Raw genomic sequence first — 19,124 nt, 5'->3', positions numbered from 1 at the left:
GGGACAGCTGCAGCTCCCTCCCCTCTAAGTTTGTACAGGGACATGGTTGGCTGTTCCCCTCCACCAGGGAGTGAGGAGAAAGTGCACATTTGCTGCATTCCTCTCTGGTTGGGCAGTACAGCGGACCGATGACCCTGGCACTGCCCCAGGTGGGGGACATACACCGGTCCCCTGGGTGTACCTGCTGGAGCTGCAGCAGCCAAGTAGAGATGGATCTCATTTGGGCCCAAAGCTGCTGCGGTGACAGTGGGCTAGGACAATGGTCTCTCTCCAGAGTCCCCATGCACTGACCCCTCCTCTCCAGACACACCTGGAGCAACAACTCAAGTGAAGCATTTTCTATTTATTTAATTAAAAAAAAAGACAACAAAAATTCATCAAGTTGAGGTTCTGAACAAACTCCAGCGTGTCCAGTTTTTATAAAGGAGCATGGGTTAATGTAGGAAGGAGTAGACTTTATTTTAGTTCCTTGAATGGCTCCATAACACCACCCCCTTGAGGAATGAGAAGCATTGTGGTAGTTCTTGGGGTTCTCACTGACTTTTTTTGCCCAGTGGCCCAGCTTCAAAAATAGTGACAAAGAGAGTTACCGGATTTCTCTCCTGTGTGAATTCTCTGATGATCAATAATGTCCAAGCAGCCACTGAAGGTTACCCATGTGAGTGCAGTCATTGGGTTTCTCTCTTCTGTGAGCTCTCTGATGATTGACAAGGCGCGAGTGTTCCCGAAACTTGTCCCACACACAGAACAGCTGAAAGGTTCCTCTCTGCTCTGGGTTCTCTGATCTATAAGATTTGAGAGCTGACAAAAGCTTTTCCCACAGTCAGATCAGCTGAAAGGTTTCTCTCCAGTGTGGGTTCTCTGATGACGAATAAGATTTGAGAGCTGACAAAAGCTTTTTCCACAGTTGGAGCAGGTGAAGGATTTCTGTCCTGTGTGGGTTCTCCTATGTTTAACAAGGTTTGACCTCTGTGTGAACCTTTTCCCACAGTCACAGCAGCTATAAGGTCTCTCTCCTGTGTGGATTCTGCAATGACTTTTTAGACTTGAGGAGCATGAGAAGTTTCTCCCACAGTCAGAGCAGTGGAAGGGTTTCTCTCCAGTGTGGGTTCTCTGATGATATATAAGATCTGAGCGCCGACGAAAGCTTTTCCCACAAACAGAGCAGTTGAAGGGTTTCTCTCCTGTGTGGATTCTGCGATGAGCAGCAAGGTTTGACTTCTCACCAAAGCTTTCCCCACACTCAGAGCAGATGAAGGGTTTCTCTCCTGTGTGGCTTCTCCTATGATTAACAAGGTTTGACCTATTTCTGAACCTTTTGCCACAGTCAGGGCAGTTATAAGGTCTCTCCTCTGTGTGGATTCTGCAGTGACTTTTAAGGCTTGAGTGCCATAAGAAGCTTTTGCAACAGTCAGAGCAGCAGAAGGGTTTGTCCCCGGTGTGGGTTTTCTGATGCTGAACAAGATATGAGCGTTGACTGAAACTTTTCCCGCAATCAGAGCAGAGAAAGGGTTTTCCCCGGGTGTGGATTCTCAGATGTTGATCAAGGCCAGAAACATCACTGAAGCATCTTCCGCACTCAGAGCAGTTGAAGGGTTTCTCCTCTCTGTGGATACTCTGATGTCTGACCAGGTTTGCACTGCTGCTGAAGCTTTTCCCACAGGCAGTGCAGTGATAGGGTTTCTCTCGTCTGTGAATCATCTGATGAGTGAGAAGGTGTGAGTGTTGCCGAAAGCTTTTCCCACAGTCAGAGCAGTGGAAGGGTTTCTCTCCAGTGTGGGTCCTCTGATGAGCAATAAGAGCTGAGCGCCAACAAAAGCTTTTCCCACAGTCAGAGCAGCTGAAGGGTCTCTCTCCTATGTGGATTCTCTGATGAGCAACAAGGCTTGGCCTCCGACGAAAGCTTTTCCCACACTCAGAGCAGTTGAAGGGTTTCTCTCCTGTGTGAATTCTCCTATGATTAACAAGGTGTGACCTGTGTCTGAACCTTTTCCCACAGTCAGAGCAGTTATAAGGTCTCTCTCCTGTGTGGGTGATGCAGTGACTTTTAAGACTTGAGGACCATGAGAAGCTTTTCCCACAGTCAGAGCAGTGAAAGGGTTTCTCTCCAGTGTGGGTTCTCTGATGATTAATAAGACCTGAGTGCAGCTGGAAGCTTCTCCCACAGTCAGGGCAGATATTGGGCTTCTCTCCTGTGTGGATGGTACAATGACTGTTAAGACTGAAGCTTTTCCCACAGCTTTTCTGTTGTTCGCTCTCTTTAGTGTTTCTCACACCTCTGCTTCCATGGCTGGAGTTATCCTGCCCCTCCCCTGCATGGTTTCCCTGCTGCTTTTCTGGGCTACGCTGACTCTCACAGGTCTCTCTGTGCTCAGGACTCTGAGAAACACGACCTTCAGAGCTTCCCAGGAACATCCCACAGGAGGCCACTTGCTCTGGTTCTTCCAGCTGAAGATTCTCCTCATCATTCTTGAGCAGCATCACCTCACCTACTGGGACACAGAGAGAACCAGAGAGTGTCACTCTATGCACTGAGCTGAAAGAAAAACTCAGAAAGGGAACAGAAAAGGGGGAACGCAGCCAACAGCTGATGGAAAGATTGAAATAACGTGAACTGAGCTCCTCCTCCGTCTTCACAACCCTTCCCCAGAGGAGGGACCCCAGCCCTGCTCCCACCCTCTGGCTGGAGCTGATGACAGGCTGAAGGGTCAGACAGTCTGGATGAAAAGGCCCAAGTGACATCTCGGAGAACACAGAAATCGGTTTCTGAGTCACTTTAGCTCACTGCTCACCTGTGTGTGGGGCGCTGATGATCTCCCCTTTCTCAGCGCCCTGGAGATCTGGGACCCACAGCGCCACCCCTCGCTCCACCCAGGAGATCACATCAGCTTTGGGAAATCCTGCTGCACTCACAAGGGTTCAACTCAGCCTCCCTTCTTGACCTGCTCCATCCCCCACATCCCAGGGCAGGACAGGACCACTCAACTCAAACAAGACACTCGATTTGGGTTTGTTTTTGTGGATAAAACTAACACAGCTATGCCCAATGCCTGGCACCAGGCAGGCCCCGAATTTAGCCACGTGGAGCGGGAATCCATCAAAACCATGAGAAAACCTGCACAGATACAGACACCATCTTCCTCGCCAAGTGCAAATGGATGGACGTCCCACCCAACGGACTGAAGGTGAAACACTCACTGCAACCGATACACTGCACGGACTGTGTCGAGAGATTGGTCACACACTCCCACAGACCTGAGGAACCACCTGTTCAGCTTCCTGTGCAGCAAACAGGGAAACATCACAAGGAGCTCTCAAGTCTGGAGACTCTCCTAAAAAAACAACCTTCCACACAAACGCCCAGGTGGCTGGACTTTACTGAAAGGAGACAGGAGAGTTACAATGCCCACTGCTCTTCTCTACAGGACTGTAAACTCTCTAACCTCCTACTTGCTGCATGGGGCCACAGTAGTGGTACCCGTAACTCACCCAGCAACATTGTCAATCTATCCAACCACACACACAGCCTGGCAGAGGAGTCTGTGCTATCTCAGGGATTCTCTTTGCGCCCCACCAGCCCCACAACATGACACAGTTCTGTGGGGATCTGGAACCCTGCCCCAGTTTTGCCAGGAATACTTTCAACAAGACTCTGAACAGCCCGACAGGCACCATCACACCTCGAGTACAAGAAGAAGAATTCTGCATGGAATCCTTCCTGGCAATCAAAACGACAGACTGGATCTATACCTAGAGCGCTTCCGCTTCTGTGCGCAGGCAGAAATTGTGGCAAAGCGACATCGCTTGTCCCAGGACCTCAGCCGTGCGGAATGCAATGTCACCCACAGCCTCAGAAACAGCTCTGGCGCTGTCATCCAAGAGGCTGACAAAGGAGCTGCTGTTGTCATCATGAATAGGTCAGACCATGAAAAGGAGACTCCCAGGCAGCTCTCCAATACCACCTTCTACAGGCTACTGTCCTCTGATCCCCCTGAGCAGCACACACAGAAACTGCACCGTCTGCTCAAGACACTCCTGACAAAAGCGCAGGAACAGATCTGCACAGACACACCCATAGAGCCCCAAGATCCATAAAATCCAGACATTCTGGAGGCACCATCAGCTCAGGCATTGGCACTCTCATTGCAGCCTTGTCCAGCCATGGGGACTCTCGACTCAGACCTTATGTTACCAGCACTCCGAGCTATCTTTGAAACACCACTGACTTCCTCAGGAAACTGCTGTGCACTGGTGATCTTCCTGAAACCACCATCCTGGCCACCATGGATGCCGAGATCCCTTAAACAAAAAAACCCACGTGAAGATGGACTTCAAGCTGTTGGGAACAGTATCCGTGATGATGCCACAGCACAAGTGGTGGTGGAGCTTTGTGACTTTGTCCTCACCCACAAGTACTTCAGATTTGAGGACAATTTATACCTTCAAATTAGTGGGACTGCAATGGGCACCCGCCTGGCCCCACACTGCGCCAACATGTTTATGGCTGACCTGGAACAATTTCCTCCGCTCTCAACCCCTGGCGCCCCTCCTCTACTTGAGTTACACTGATGACATCATCACCATCATCATCTGGACCCATGAGAAAGAGGCTCTTGAAGAGTTCTCAGTGATTTCGACAGTTTCCACACCACCATCAACCTCAGCCTGGAATGGTCCACACAAGAGATCCACTTCCTGGACACTACTGTGCACATAAGTGATGGTCAGATAAACACAACCCTGTACCAGAAACCCCAGCACCGCTATGCGACCTCCATGCCTCCTGCTTCCATCCAGGGCACACCACACGATCTACTGTTTACAGCCAAGCCCTAAAGGTACAACCATGTTTGCTCCAATCCCTCAGACAGAGACAAACACCTTCAAGACCTTTACCAAGCTCTCCTGAAACTACAATACCCACTTTAGGAAGTGAAGAAACAGATTGAAAGAGCCAGACGTGTTCCCAGAAGCCACCTGCTACAAGACAGGCCCAGCAAAGAAAGCAACAGAACACGACTGGCCATCAGCTACAGCCCCCAACTAAAGCCTCTCCAATGCACCATCCATGACCTACAACCCATCCTGGACAATCATCCCTCACTCTCAAAGACCTTTGGGAGGCGGGGCCTGTTGTTGCCTGTGGCCAGCCTGCCAACCTTAAACAAATTCTCACCAGCAAGTATAGACCACAACACTGTAAAACACAAACCAAACCTTTCGACAAACCTCAGCGCCAACTCTACCCACCAATGACACCACCACACCTGCTAAACCGGGGTTGTAGTTCAATCCTTGACGAGGCTATTTAGCAATTGGGGAAATAGATGCCACAGACAGTGCTTGGTCCTGCCAAGAGGGCAGGGGACTGGACTTAGATAACCTCTCGAGGTCCCTTCCAGTTCTAGGAGATGTGTATCTCCACTTATATTTTCATTTTATTTGAACTAGCGGGGCTTATTCGCCTGCACATCTAAACTGGACAGTCTCTACGTAAAAGAATAAATGGATGCAAATAAGATATCAGGAATGGTAATATACAAAACCTCCCGGGATGCTCAGGAGCAGATTTAAAAGTAGCCATCCTGCAACGCAAAAATGTCAAGAGCAAACCTCAAAGAGCAACTGCAGAGCTGCGGTTCACTTGCAAATGTGACACCATCCATTTAGGACTGAACAAAGACCAGGACCAGTTGGCCAAGTTCAAAAGCAGTTTCTCTGCTCCGGCTGTTCACACCGCCACATCAGCTGCTGGAAGTGGGCCACATCCTCCATGACTGAATTGCTCTCATTTACTCCAGCCTTCTTCTTGAGTGGGACTCCCTCCTTTTCTTGTGCCTGTATATTTTTACTGGACTCTGGAATTTCCACGTGGTGCATGTGGTGAACTGGGCCTTTGCCCACAAAAGCTGATGCTCCAGAAAATCAGTTTATCTGTAAGGTGCCACAGGACTTCTCTGTGTTTTTGCTCGACTCAAAACGTGAGCTCTGTGAGGGCTGGCAGGGCCAAAACCGAGGCCCCAGGCAGGGCTCAGACTGCAGCTGCCACATGGCAGGTCACTCGAACTTGGAGAGAAAGGCTCTGGCAGAGCTCTGGCTCCACAAGGGCTCTGTCCACAAAGCTCCTGGCTGGGGCCTGGTTCCTCCGGCTCTTTGGCTCTGATGCGCTGCTTGAATCAGCAGGAGGCAGAGGAAGTTGTCTGAGCAGGGAGGCGAGTCCCGGGCTGGCTGCTTCAGATCCTGCCCAGGCTCCTGCTCTGCGACCCCTGCCTGCCTGTGGCTGGGTAGGCCCTACCAGCAACTCACAAGAGCTGCTGCTCCTGCAGCCGGCCATGGCGGTGTTTGGCTGTGCTGCTCTCTGGGGGATGTGGTTTTTGGTGCAGCTGGGCTCCCACTCAACTGCCTCAGTTCTACTCTGCCAGCAGCAGCTTCTCTGCATGGTTTAACACTTTCCTCCTGCATCACGGGCTTGCTGCTGACTCACGTTCCAGCCACACCAGGCGCTGTTTCCCTTGGTGCAGGAAGGCGACTGGCAAAAGTGCGGCTGGAGGGTGTTAGTTACAGCCCCGGTCTCCGCCTCCCCCCCAACCTCCTGCTGAGATTCTAGCTGTGCTTTTGCCTTCACAGTTTTACTCCTCACTGCCCAGGTTTGGCCCCACTCGGTGTCACATGACCTAACTGGGCACCTCCCAACCTTCTTCAAAACCCCCCAATATCGATGAAGGCCGAGGACGCTGGATGAGGTGTGTTATGAGACCTACGGGGAGTGACATTGCATCCAAACTGGGGCACATGTTACTCATAACTAGTTTGTCCTGTGTTTGGTTCCCACCAGTGACTCCTGAGAAAGCAATCTACTGTACATGGGAGAGCTGGTGCGTCCGTCTGGGAGTTTGTTTCATTATTCAAGAACTCCCCCTGAACGGTAAGAGACAGCAGGGGTGCAGCATGCTGGCCCCAGGGGTACCCTGCAGGCATGAAGAGCACCTGGACCCAGCCCCACAGCTCTGGTACCCACCATTCCTGCCAGCGCCCCTCCACTCACACCTCCAGACAAGGCAGATGTTTGGGAAGCACATGGAGACCTGGGCTGTGGGAAGAGCAGCATCACTGCCATGTCCCTCAACCTGCTTCCCCTGCGAGGGGCTGTGGAGGGGACAGTCTCTCACAGGGGACCCAGTGATTCCTGGGGCTCACACTCCTGACACTGGGGACAGGGAGGGACCCTGAACCAAACCCAACCCAGCCTGTGACACCCCCGGGGACAGGACTCCTCACCCAGCCAGCGCACGGTCTGGTAGTTCTCCTGCATCACCTCCCTGTAGAGGGCTCTCTGCCCCGGGGCCAGCAGCCCCCATTCCTCCTGGGAGAAACACACAGCCACCTCCTCCAAGGTCACCTTCTCCGCCACCGCCATGTCCTCGCTCTGTCTCTGCACGTCTGGGGCTGCTCTGGAGCCAGACATCGGGGCTCTGTGCCTGGTAGGGGAAAAGGGCAATGGAGACACTTCAGACGGGGCTAGAAGCCGCTCCGCACCCCTGGCTCCCCACACTCGCTCCCTGGGACACACGTGCTGCACACGCACATTTGGGGAAACGCTTGAGTCTCACAGAACCACCTCGCACAAGTCAGATCCCAAATCCATCCTCGTTCCTCTCCGGACACGGCCTGAGCTCCAGCACTGCTGCGCACTGGAGTGTGTCCCACGGAAACGTCACGTGGTTAGTGACACACCAAGAGGACAAGCCCGGAGGAAGGGAGCAGCTGAAGGGACAATGAGGATCACTGAACTGCACCGCGGGGGAGCACAGGCACCGTGCGACGAGCGCCCGGCCCCACTGGGGAACCAGGAGAGGGGGGACACAAGCCCACCCAGAGCTCTCGGATCCCCTGGGGGGGGTGCAATGGACTCAGGACCCCAAATCACTGAGGGGGACAAGGGAGAAGAAAACCAGGGGGGTGCAGAGGCCCTGGGGCGAAAACAAGGGAGCTGGGGGAGAACCGAGCACAGAGCCCCCAGCACCCACTGGTCCCTGCGGGGTGCAGAGCCCGCGGGCGCCGCCCGGAGACTCCGCCTGGAGGGGCGAGTGGAGCCAGGAGCGAAAACCGGCCCCGAGTCACAGCCCCCCCGGCCGCCTCCGCCCCCCTCCCCTCCCCGGGCACCCCGGAGCCGGGCGGGGGCGAGTGCGGGGCGCTGGGGCGGCGCTTCTTTGCGAGCACGAGGCGAACCAGGCTCCGCTGCCGGGGGGGAGGGGCGCCGCGCGGGCGGCAGGACGAAGCGCAGCGGCCGGAGAACGGGGCGGCCCGGCCGGGGACCAGGGGGACCGTCCGAGACACAAACGGGGGGAGGGAGCGAAGTCACTTCCGGGTGCGGCCGGGCCCCCCCTCACCTGGCGGCGGCTCCCTGCCGGGGGAGCGGGCTCCAGGCGGCGGCAGCGCCTGCGTCGGCGGAGCGGCCGCATGAAACTGGCTCCTAGGAAGTGACGTTGGGAAGGAGAAGCTGAAGGGGGCAGAGGAAGTGACGTTAGGGGGAGGTGCGGGCTGAGAAGGGAAGTGACGCAAGGGGGAGGCGGGGGCGGGCTGCAGTGGGCAGATGTGGGTCGTTTCGACTTCTCACAGGCTGCGCGGGTAAAACTGTCCGCAGCAGGCGGCTGCCCCCGGCCTGGCTCTGCGCCTGCGCAGCGGGAGACGGATCAGTGGCCGCTCGTAGCTCCAGCCACATCCACCCCCCCCACCGCGGGCTGCGTCAGGGGCGAGCAACAGCCTGGGGTGGGGGGTCCCTGAATCGAACCTGGCAAGGGCTCGTCCTGTGTGTCCCGCCCCTTCCCGCCTCCACGCTCCCATTGGCCGAGCTGCCTGTCAGCCCTGCCCCCACCCCCGCTCCCATTGGCCGAGCTGCCCAGCTCGAGCTGTGAGCCCGGCTCCGCACTGGCCTCCCGCCGCGCATCGCTGTTGCTCTGAGTCATCCCCGCCCTTCACCCCGCCCCGCCCCGCCCCAGCGCTGCGCGCAGCCCCCGCTGTGCTCCCCACAGCCCCAGAGGGGAGCGAGTCTGTGCTGGCCCCGCCCCTCGCCCCGTCTCTCCGGCCCCAGCAGCTCGTCCCGGCCCGTGTCTGTGGTTTCCCCGCGGGAGTTTGTTCTGTGCCCCACGTGGTCCCCAGGCGGGCAGATTTCCTGGGCTGGGGTCAGTTCCCCTCCGGGCCCCTCCCTCCCTCCCTCCCGCCCCCAGCCCGGATTGCCCGTGTCAGGAGCGGCTCTTCTCTCCGCCCGCCCGCAGCCGGGGGCGCTGTCACCGGGCACTGCTTGGGGGCGTCTTGTGCCCCGACCCTCGCAGCGGCCCCGATTTGTACCTGTCCCAGTGCGGAGACCCCCGTGTGTGAAACCCCCTTTTCAGTTCCCAGCCCCTGTCCGTCCCTGACACACACCCGCGTCCTGCAGCGCTGGGAAGAGTCACACGTGTGGGGAGTGCGGCGGCAGGAACGCAACGCTGCTGCAGGCTGGGAGGGGTGTGTCTGCCAGGGCTCATCTGCATGGGAATGCAAAGGGCGCGTGTGTGACACCTGCCAGGCAAAGCCTCGTGGGGAGCGAGTCAGCGCTGAGATCTGCTCCCTTGTAAACACCTTGTTGTGAAACCACAATTTATGCTGACACTCAGTGTGGGAGCTGTGGGACCTCACCAAGTCTCTGGGTTGCTGTGGGGGACAGGGCAGTCGCCATGGCTGCGTAAGACATTGATTACACGGGGCTCCCTCGTTTCAAGCGTTGGGAAGAGAAAAAAAATGATGCTACTTGAATTAGTTTATTGAGGGGCTTTTTTCTGTTCCGTTTGTGGTTTGGTGTTATAGTTATAAGTTTGACAAGACAAGTTTTCTTTATCTGTTAAAAGATAGCATTGGATAATGGGGTGTCTAAAAAACTCCCCCCCAAAGGTATTGATAGCCAAAATTACAAAATAGGAGCTGAATTTACACAGCTGAAATCACACAGGGTTCTGCTTCAGCACTATCTCCAGCCGTGTGATTGGCAAAAGAGCAATGACTGGCAGGTGACCAGTAAGACCAGCAGTGGATGACAATGGTGACTGGTAGACAGAAGGCAGGAGGAGTGGTGCATGATGGGGGGCTGCTGGAAGGAGCAGCGGGCGGCTGATAGGAGAAGCAATCAGCTGTGGGCTCTGCATCCAGGACTGCACCGTGGGAGGTACATCCTGTAACTGTGTATGGGGAAAGGGCCAAGAGCCCCAGCAAGAGACTTGGTTCTATAGCACACGGGGGTGGGATCTTGTTTTAGATATCTGGCATCTGTCACTGTAACCTCGGGGTGGGTTATGGTCATTAAATAAGCTGTTTCTATCTTAAACTCTGTGCTTGTGGGCGGGGGAAGAACTTCCTTACAGGCACCCAGCAAGTGGGGTGAAATTATCCCAGGCCATTGGGGGGTGCATTGAGCTGGTTGGTTGTATCCTTTATAGGAAACCCCCCAGGAGCTGAACCCGGCCCTTCTGGCAGGCACCTGGCATGAATAGAAGGGTTCCATAAGTGGGGGCTCATCCGGGATGTCTTTTGCTGGGTAGTACCCCTCACAAGCACATATATATAACATGGTAAGAAGCCCAGTTCTGTTATTGCAGGATAAGTTAGAGTTTATGCCATGGCTGGCCGTGTGCTAGAAGACTGGTGTGAAGAGTTGAGTGCCGATCCTCAGAACTGTATATTAGAATTGGGGATACCTGAGGGTACAGAAGATGGCCCAATTGAGGCCCTTCTAACAAAAGCCATTGATTCTCTAACAAGGTGTCACATACGGGGGCCTAGACCTCAAGTAGAGGACAAAGCCTTTGTGGTGTTGTGTGAACTGCCAGTGGCTGTGGACTCTTTGTAGATCCCAAGTGAGATAAAGACTCCCATTGGCACATTGAAGGTTGTGATCACCAAGGCCTTTGTCAGGGGCCCTGCCTCACGTGCGGGGGTTGAGGAGAAGATGATCGCCTTCTTGGCACAGGAAGGAAAGACTATGGCAGACGTGTTGAGTTTACTGCGTGCCGAACCATGGGCCCCTGGCTCTTTAATGGCTCTACGGTGTCAGTGCGCTGCAGCCAGGGGGCGGGCTGCATGCAGATGAGGTGTTTTAATTAGGTGTTTCTCGTTTTAAAGCTGAATTATGAGGTGGGAGAGGTTTTGCTTTGAGCAGCTAGAAAGGAGCTGCAGGATGAAGAAAGTAGGTGAACTTGCCAATCTGTGAAAATCTTGTTTCAGTGCTCGCGTGTGAGCCATTGGGCTTAGTCATTGTGACATATAAAAGTGTCCAGATGGGTGGGCTGTGTAAAATGGTGACAGCAACATATTGTTTCTTTGCTTTTTGTGGCCAAAGATTGAGTGTAATGTTTTGTGGGTTTTTTTTTTTTTCTATTGTTGTGTTTTTTGTTTTGTTTTGTTTTATTTTCTCTGGTACTTAATGGGTTAGGGAGTTTTGTGTTCAAAGACTCTTTTTTTGTCAGGGATTAATTGATAAGCTGATATTGTTTATCTGTAAAATACTCCCTTTTTGATTTTTTTTAGGGACTGGGATTGATTGAAAGGCCAATATCTTATATTGTCTGTTACTTGTGAAGTATTTTTCCCTTTTTCTTGTCAGGGTAGGGATTGGTTAAAAGGTCAATTTTTTATTTTCTCTGTTATTTGTAACTGGTTTTTTTTGTCTATCTGAGACTAGTTGGGTTTCTTGTGTAAGTACTAAGATACTGTTTACTGTATATTACGCTCCATAACCTGTTCTGGTTTCTCAGATGATATATCCTTGTGTATGTTAATTTGTTATGCTCCTTGCTGTATTTGAAACATTCCCTCAATAAAACTCATTTAATCTGTTCTTATCAGTTTAATATCTGACATGTTCTGTATCTGAGAACTATCTATTAAAGGTATTTCTGAAACTGGGAGTTGGACTAGGAGCTTGCTCCATCCATTCCAAGCATCAGCCTGGTATTGCAGTATTTCCAGGAATGGTGCATTCTCCTTTTGGGGGCAGTAATATTGTTACAAAAATAGATTTTAACTTTTAAGCTATATCTACAATACCCCAAAACTTCAAAATGGCCATGTAATTGGTCATTTTGATGTTTACTAATGAAATGCTGAAGTACATATTGAGTGTGTCATGAGCATGCAGGTAGCTATGGCACTTTGAAATTGACACAGATGGATACTCCAGATAGAGCTTGTTTTTTAAAAGACCCTGGCTACTTCAAAGTTCCCTTATTCCTATGAGCAGGGGGCAGATAAGGAGATTTTGAAGTAGCCGGGGTCCTTTGAGCCTTGCACCTTCCCTGGGAAACCTGGGGTTCAAACACATTCCTCCCCAATTGGCCACTTGAAACCAGGAAGAAGCCTACGTGACCAAAGGGGTATAAAGAGGGGTTTGGCAGCCCACCTCCTTTGAGCTCCAATCACCTACACCTGCTGGCCAAGTCCGGTATTGACTCCCGAGACTGGGGACGCCTGGTTCGTATCTACGTCTTCCCGTGGGACTGAGAGAAAGATTCTGGTCACACCGGATCTAGGAGGCAGGGGTAAGAATTACACCTGTATTGCACTTCTTTCCTATAGGAATTGAGGGAAAGACTCTGGTTCCACCAGGTCTAAGAGGCAGGAGTGAAACTCACACCTGCAACGTGCCTGTCTTGTGTACACATTACTTGTATTGGTCTAAGCTAGCGAGTTTGTCTAGAACTTTTCTTAAATTAAATTGTGTTGTTTCCCCTTTACAAACCGCGGGTACTAGCTGTTTTTGGCTATAAAGTGCTAAAAACCATTAGCCTGTCAATCAAACCAGGGGAAGCCCTGACCTTATCTTTAAAACGCGTTTACCACTTTGATCTATTGGAAAACTGCGATGGATCGGCCATTACCTTTCACATAGAACTGTAGAAAATCATTATCTTGTCTGTCAAACCCCAGGGGGTCCTCACCTTAATTGGCGAGCTGCGGTCAGCAATGACCTTCTGTAAACATTAGTAACCACAAGAAAATCATCGTCCTGTCACTCACTCGGCGGCCATCTTGGTTTCATTCATAAAATTGGGCGGTCACTTTCAAACCCCCTTTTACTCGTGGCAGCCCCTTGTGTTGTAAAATCGCTGTCAGCGGTTTCCCTGTTAACTGCTGCTAAAGTTATTAACACAAAATTCACAAATTGTTGAACTTTAATCGTTTGTCTTAGTTAAACTGTTTCTATCTGTGTATAAATAAAAGTAACTGTTAAAGCCTCTCTAAGTGTAATTTTCCTCTTGCTGCTGTACCCGAACTAAACACAAACCAAAGAGCCCAGCCTGCCCTGGCTGCTCAGCGCACCTGCTCGTGCGGCATCACCCTCTTTGCCCCACCAGACCTTGAACTGGCACATGGGCATCGGCTCACAGTTGGTGCTTCCTCTGCTAACTTTTCCCAGGCACTTGTGGAATGAATTTGTTCCCTGCACCCCTCATGTGAAACGTGACAAGTCACCTCCATATCAGTAGTCTGACAAAGCGTGGGGGGGGGGTGAGGCCAAGGGGTTCGGCGTGTGGGAGGGGGGCTCAGGGCTGGTGCAGAGGGTTGGGGGTGAGGGTGCTGCCTGGGCGTGCGGGCTCTGGGGTGGAGCCAGGTCTGAAGGGCTTGGGGTGCCGGCTGGCCCCGGGCTACAGCAGAGAGGACCCCACCCCAGCTCTCCCCCCAACACAGCCCCCAGGCTGAGGCAGGGGGAGGCACCACGTGGGAATGGGCCGGGAGATCGACATCCCTCCCCTGCCCTCAGTAGGACTGGGGCTGGCGGGGGCTCCCCTGGGCCGGGGGGTTCCCCAGCTGCAGCAGGTCCCTGCCAGGCTGGGGCGCCTTTCCCCTGACCGCGGCAGGCTCGGGCCAGTTGGGTCCCGCAGCGCCCGGCTTGCAGGGGACGTCGCCCCAGGTGACCTCCGAGAGCAGCGTTCACCCCCAGCGGGGCTAAGCGGCGCCACGTGTCCCCCACCCCCGGGAGCAGCCCCAGATCCTCGCCCCCGCCAGAAGGCCCGGCCCCGGCACAGCCCAGCGCCGAGCTCCCCGCACAGCGGCCAACTCCCCGTGAGCTCAGCGCCCCGGGAGGGGCTGGCCGGGGAGCCCCGTTACTCCCGGAGCAGCGGCCGGGCGGCGGCGGCGGAGGGCGCCGGGCTCGAACCTCGGCTCGGGGGAGCCGGCGGCCGCGGGAGGCTTTAGCGCGCCCCCTGGCGGCCGCAGGTGGTCACTGCCGGCAGGGAGCTGAAGCCACTGAAGCAGCCGCGCGGGCTGACCAGCCCCTCCCAGCCCCTGGTGTGACCCAGACATTTCCCGCCCCCCGCCCCCCGCCCCAGCGTGATCTGACCCAGAGCCCCTCCACCGCCTTCCAGCCTTGCCTGATCCAGACCCCCGCCCACAATGCATCCAACCCCCGGCACCCCCCAGTCTGGTGTGAGCCAGGTGCCCTGCTGCAAAGCCCTGAGTAGTATAAGGGGTCTGCCGTCAATCCAACTTTAGCCACGCCCTCTTTCCCTTTAGCCACGCCCTTTTCACCAGAAGTTCCGCCCCAGCCATTTCAGCTCCACCCACCTGTCATTGGAAGTCCTGCCCTTTCGTGTCACTTCCGGGGGCTGTGGCCGACCAGAATCAAACTTTGGCCACACCCCCTTTTCCCTTCAGTCACGCCCCAGCCCTTTTAACTCCGCCCACCTCTTTCACCAGACCTCCCACCCCCTTAACCCTTTCGACCCTCCTTTCTACAACCAGAAGTTCCACCCCAATCTTTTTAGGCCCGCCCCTTGTCACCGGAAAACGTGCCCTTTGGGGGGTAGTAGTACAGCCGAGTCAAGTGAGACACGTGACTGGAAGGAAAGGGTGTCATGCGACCCCTCGAAGGACTCGCCCCGCCACCCTCTACCAATCGGAGCGCAGCGCTACCCCCACAAAGAGGCCATCTGGCTCCAAGAGCGCGTGTTTCAGAACTGTGCAAAGGCTGAGCGGGAAGAGGGACACTTTCACCAGCCCTGCCAGGAGTTCGGACGTTGTTCATGTGCCGACGGGTCTCCGCCGCACGTGGAGAAAGCGCCGCATCCGCGGCAGCTCCGAGGGGAGCCCTTTGGCCCAACCCTTGTTAACGGAGACACCGGAACCCGACCCCGAAACCCAACCGCTCTCGAGGCGGCCCGACAAGGTAGACGGCCTCTCTCTGTCCACCCCACGGAGGAAGGCGGCCGCAGCTTGCAGGAGTCGGACAAGGAGAACGGAAAAGAAGCCAACGAGGGAAGAAACGAATGAGCGAGGTGGGGGGGCGGTGTCATGGGATTTTGTGAAAACCTAAAAAGACCACAGGATCTTGCATTATTTTCTTTCTGGGAATCTCTCCAGAGCTCGACGGGGCCTTCCTTGAGGACCCAGAGCCCCAGGACGACGTTGTGTCAGAGAACGAAGATGAAATGGGCCCATCTTGGTTTTGCTCAGCACCGATACAAACCACTGAAGATAATGCCAAGGACGACGGCGGTGAGGAATTTAGAAGGAGGCTTGGTATGGAAGTGGGTGAGCCAGTCCCCCGTCGTCAGTGTAAAAAAGGTCTGCGTTCAATTGTGCGCGATGCTGTTTATGCTGTCCTCGAGCACTGCCTCAGGGAAAAGCTTTTTGAAGACTGTGAGGCCTGTGTCATAGGTGCACCAGGCCAAAGGCACCAGGACTTGGTGGCCCCTTAGAGACTAACAGAGATTTTGGAGCATGTGCTTCAAAACGTCTCTCAAAAAATTCTGTCTGAATTGTTCTGGGCTTGGAGCTTCAGGCACCTCAGTCCCCTCCTTAATAGGGCCCTGGGCACGTCCAGCGCCCTCTCACCTGCAGCAGCTCCAGCGCCGGCTGCTGACACATCCCCTCCAGCTGTGTGTTGAGGGCGCCAGTCCGGGAAATCTTCTCCCCCAGCTGGGTGGCATTTTCCTCCCCCCTCGGCCCGATCTCCTGGGCCCGCTCTCCCAGCCGTGCCAGCAGGAGGCGCTCTTGTTCAGCCAGGAACTCCCACGCCACCAGCTGCCTCTCCACGGCCGTCTGCCGCTGGGGTGCGTGGAGGGGCCGGGCTGGCCACGGGGAGAGGGACGCAGGACGTGGGCTGTTCCGCGCTGCCCGGGGCTTTTCATTCACAACTCAGCCGGGCCTAGCCAGCTCGCAGCCCCGAAAGAAGGCAGCCCCAGCGACTCCTGTGAGGAGCAGCGAACAGGAGCAGCTCCCAGGCAGCTCGCCTTTGGGAGGAGCCACACACCTGTTCTCACCTTTCTCGTACGGGGTTTCTCTTGTGCCCTCCAAGGCGGCACTAGAAACAAATAAGGGATCTCTGTCAAGGGAGCAATGGGGAGTGACGTGGCTGGGGAGAGCTCTGGTGTTGTGACCTGCGGGGCATGTGCCGTGTTTGTCTTCCTCCCGAATGAGAGAGAGGATTTTCTCTGGCCCAGGGGTGAGCTGGGAGCCATTTTAGAAGAGAAGGTGAAAGGACTCGAGGCACAAATCCCAACCCTCAGGTCCCTCAGAGAAGGTGAAGTGCGACTTGGCCGCGTTTTGTTTTGACAGTGTAGAGACGAGCGGGGCTTCCTCTCTGTCACTGGGCTCCCCGCGCGCTGCGGACACACCCGCTGGGGGGTTGTGTTGAACACGTGTCCGTGGCCTCATCTGTGGTTGTGGTCACTGGGTTGTCGCACTCCCAATGGAGTCGGAGCACCCGACTGGGACCCCCCTGGGCGCAGCTGTGCGGGGGGGGGGGGTCGGGCGCTGGCGGCTGGAACCGGAACTAACCGGTTTTTCCCGCCCTTTTCCCTCAGCGTTCCATCCCCTCAGAGCTGTTTGCCCCCCAGGGCGCCAGGGGCAGGTTCCCCCCCAGGTGTCTGTCAGAGCCGGGGACGGACGGACGGAGGGACGGACGTCCCAGGGCGGCTGCCCAGCACTGCCCCCACCCCCGCAGCAGCAGCGCTGTCTGGCCCAGGGCAGAGCCAGCGCGGGCGTCACGCTGCCCAGCGCCGGCCGGCTGCTGCCTGCCAAGGGAGGGGAAGGAGGAGATCGTCCTCCCACCCGCCCGTCTGTCCCCTCACGCCCCATCCGCACCCCTGCCCCCGCCGCCTCCCTCAGCTCCCACCGCCCAGGGACTCCTCAGCGCCCCCCGAGGGCTCCCCGCAGGCCAACGGCCGCAGGTCCTGAGCCCCCGCCGCCCTGACGGACGCCACCCGGCGCTGCCCGAGGGCAGAGCTCTCCAGCCGGGGGCTGAGCGTGTGGGGTGTGCAGGGCGCTGGGCTGGGGCTGGGCTTCCTGCCCACTGCGACGTCCCCGGTCCCAGCACCGGGTGTTTTATTCCATTGACTGTTGGTTACTGATTCTCTTCCCCTCCCCCACAGCGTAAATTAACCCCTAACACACCGAATTCTGGTGTGAATCCCGCTCACCACTCCTCACTGTGGGATGCAGAGACAGAGCTGGACACAGGTATGTGTGAGACAGAGACCTGCAGAAGTGGGTCCGTCCCAGGGAAGCTCATCACCTAACACATCAGTTTTTCAGTCTTTAAAGCGCTCCCTGCTGGCAGGCGTGTGTTGCTGGAATACAGACTCACACGGCGACCTCCCTGGTACTGTCCCTCGTTAGGGGATCAGGCAGAGGGAGGGGCCATTCGGGGTCAGCCACAGGGGACACACTCAATTGGAGGAACGGTTTTGCTTCCCCAGGAGAAGGGTGTTTAACACACTCACCCGCATCCACATCAAACTCCTGAGCCTTCCCTCGAACACCCCCACATACTGCCCAGTGTGCCCCCGACCGCCCCACCCCTCACTGCCCAGATCTCCCCACAGCCCCTGTGAGACCCCGTCTCCCACACGCCGCCCCCAGCAGCACTCCCCAGCCCTGCCGGACTGGGAATGTCCCCCCCGCTGGGCTGAGCGAGGCCGTAGGGCTGCATGGGGCTGTCTCCCCCTCACCAGCAGGACCCAGCAGCAGCAACATTTGAAGTTTTAAGTGTCCCTTGAAGGCAGGTCCCCCTGGGAGATTTGGCTCTGGTGGGAGCAGGCCCAGGGATGCAGAGTGGGGATGTCCTGAGGGGTGGGGACAGGTCAGTGGCCACCGTGATTGGACAAGTACCAGAGAGGCATCTGTGTTAGTCTGTGTCTTCGAGAACAAGAAGTCCTGGGGCCCCTTAGAGACTCACAGAGATTTTGGAGCCTGAGCTGTCGTGGGCAAAGACCCACTTCCCCGGATGCCTCCACAAACGCTCATGCTCCAAAGCCTCTGTGAGTCTCTAAGGGGCCCCAGGACTTCTTGTTCCTGACTGGACGGGCTGTCTGGATGAGAGCAGCTGGGGTTGGCTGAAATGAGGGGCTCTTTCAATGGCAATGTACCCACTGTCGCAGGCCCAGGTGACGGACCCGGAAGCAGTGCGCCCCGGCGCTGTCCAAAGGCTGCCTGGTGGGACTAAGGGAATCACTTTGGCCTGTCCCTGCCCACGTACACACTAGCACAGCTCAGCCTTGCAGGGGGCAGCTCCCGCCTGGGGTTAGCTTTGCTACGCTCCAGGCTGATCCCAGTGGTACCTGGCAGGGACCTGCGCTGTCTGGAGCCCTGTTGTGGGGGGCCAGAAAGCATTAGCGTCCACACAGCGTTCAGCTCCGTGACCTCCTCTAGTGTCGGCCGCAGCATCGATGTCTAACCCCTCGCGGAGCTGCCCAGGAGTTCTGCATCCCAGTGGGACCTCCTCTCCCTGCCGGACATGGGGCCTTTATCACAGCACTTCCCCCCAGCGGACACACTCTTTCATGGGGGCAGTGGTGCTGCTGCTTAGCAGGCAGCATGATCTAGAGGGTAGGGCCCTGACAGGACAAGGCGTATTTGGCTTCTATGATGACCTCAGCCACTGACATGCTGGGTGACCCTCAGTAACTCACTGCCTTGCTTTGTGCCTCAGTTTCCCTTCTTACCCTTTGTCTTCTCCATTTTAACCAAACCCCTCAGGGCCAGGATGTCCCTCAGCGTGTGTTGTGTGGAGCCCAGATCTGAGCTGGAGTTTCTCAGGGCTACTCTGCTGCAAACACAGGTAATGGGGTAACAACTTTCTAACCGGTAAAAATCAT

The 19,124-nt window shown here is 55.7% G+C and overlaps 1 protein-coding gene and 1 pseudogene across 1 annotated transcript; one reads left to right on the top strand and one right to left on the bottom strand.

Moving 5' to 3' along the window:
* Positions 1 to 423: 423 nt before the first annotated feature.
* On the bottom strand, positions 424 to 8,452 carry LOC142024795 (uncharacterized). The gene is made up of 5 exons (XM_075017021.1): positions 8,391 to 8,452; positions 7,279 to 7,478; positions 2,793 to 2,903; positions 1,451 to 2,489; positions 424 to 1,366 (listed from the first exon to the last, which is right to left on the bottom strand). Exons 2-5 carry the CDS (start codon positions 7,463 to 7,465, stop codon positions 829 to 831), a joined length of 1,875 nt encoding a protein of 624 aa, XP_074873122.1. The 5' UTR covers positions 7,466 to 7,478; positions 8,391 to 8,452; the 3' UTR covers positions 424 to 828.
* Positions 8,453 to 11,837: 3,385 nt separating this feature from the next.
* LOC142025356 (U2 spliceosomal RNA) lies at positions 11,838 to 12,013 on the top strand (annotated as a pseudogene).
* The last annotated feature ends 7,111 nt before the right edge of the window (positions 12,014 to 19,124 follow it).

The sequence above is a fragment of the Carettochelys insculpta genome, chromosome 22, assembly GCF_033958435.1.
Source record: "Carettochelys insculpta isolate YL-2023 chromosome 22, ASM3395843v1, whole genome shotgun sequence".
NCBI lineage: Eukaryota > Metazoa > Chordata > Testudines > Carettochelyidae > Carettochelys > Carettochelys insculpta.
Note: the sequence above shows the minus strand (reverse complement) of the source record. Positions and strands in the feature narration are given on the sequence as shown.

Excerpts from the sequence above, each read along its gene's own strand:
- LOC142024795 (XM_075017021.1), bottom strand. The coding sequence starts at position 7,465 with ATGTCTGGCTCCAGAGCAGCCCCAGACGTGCAGAGACAGAGCGAGGAC. Across the intron at positions 2,904-7,278 it reads CCAGACCGTGCGCTGGCTGG|CAGGATTTCCCAAAGCTGAT; the intron begins GTGAGGAGTCCT and ends TTGTGAGTGCAG. Across the intron at positions 1,367-1,450 it reads TCATATCTTGTTCAGCATCA|CAGAATCCACACAGAGGAGA; the intron begins GAAAACCCACAC and ends TAAAAGTCACTG.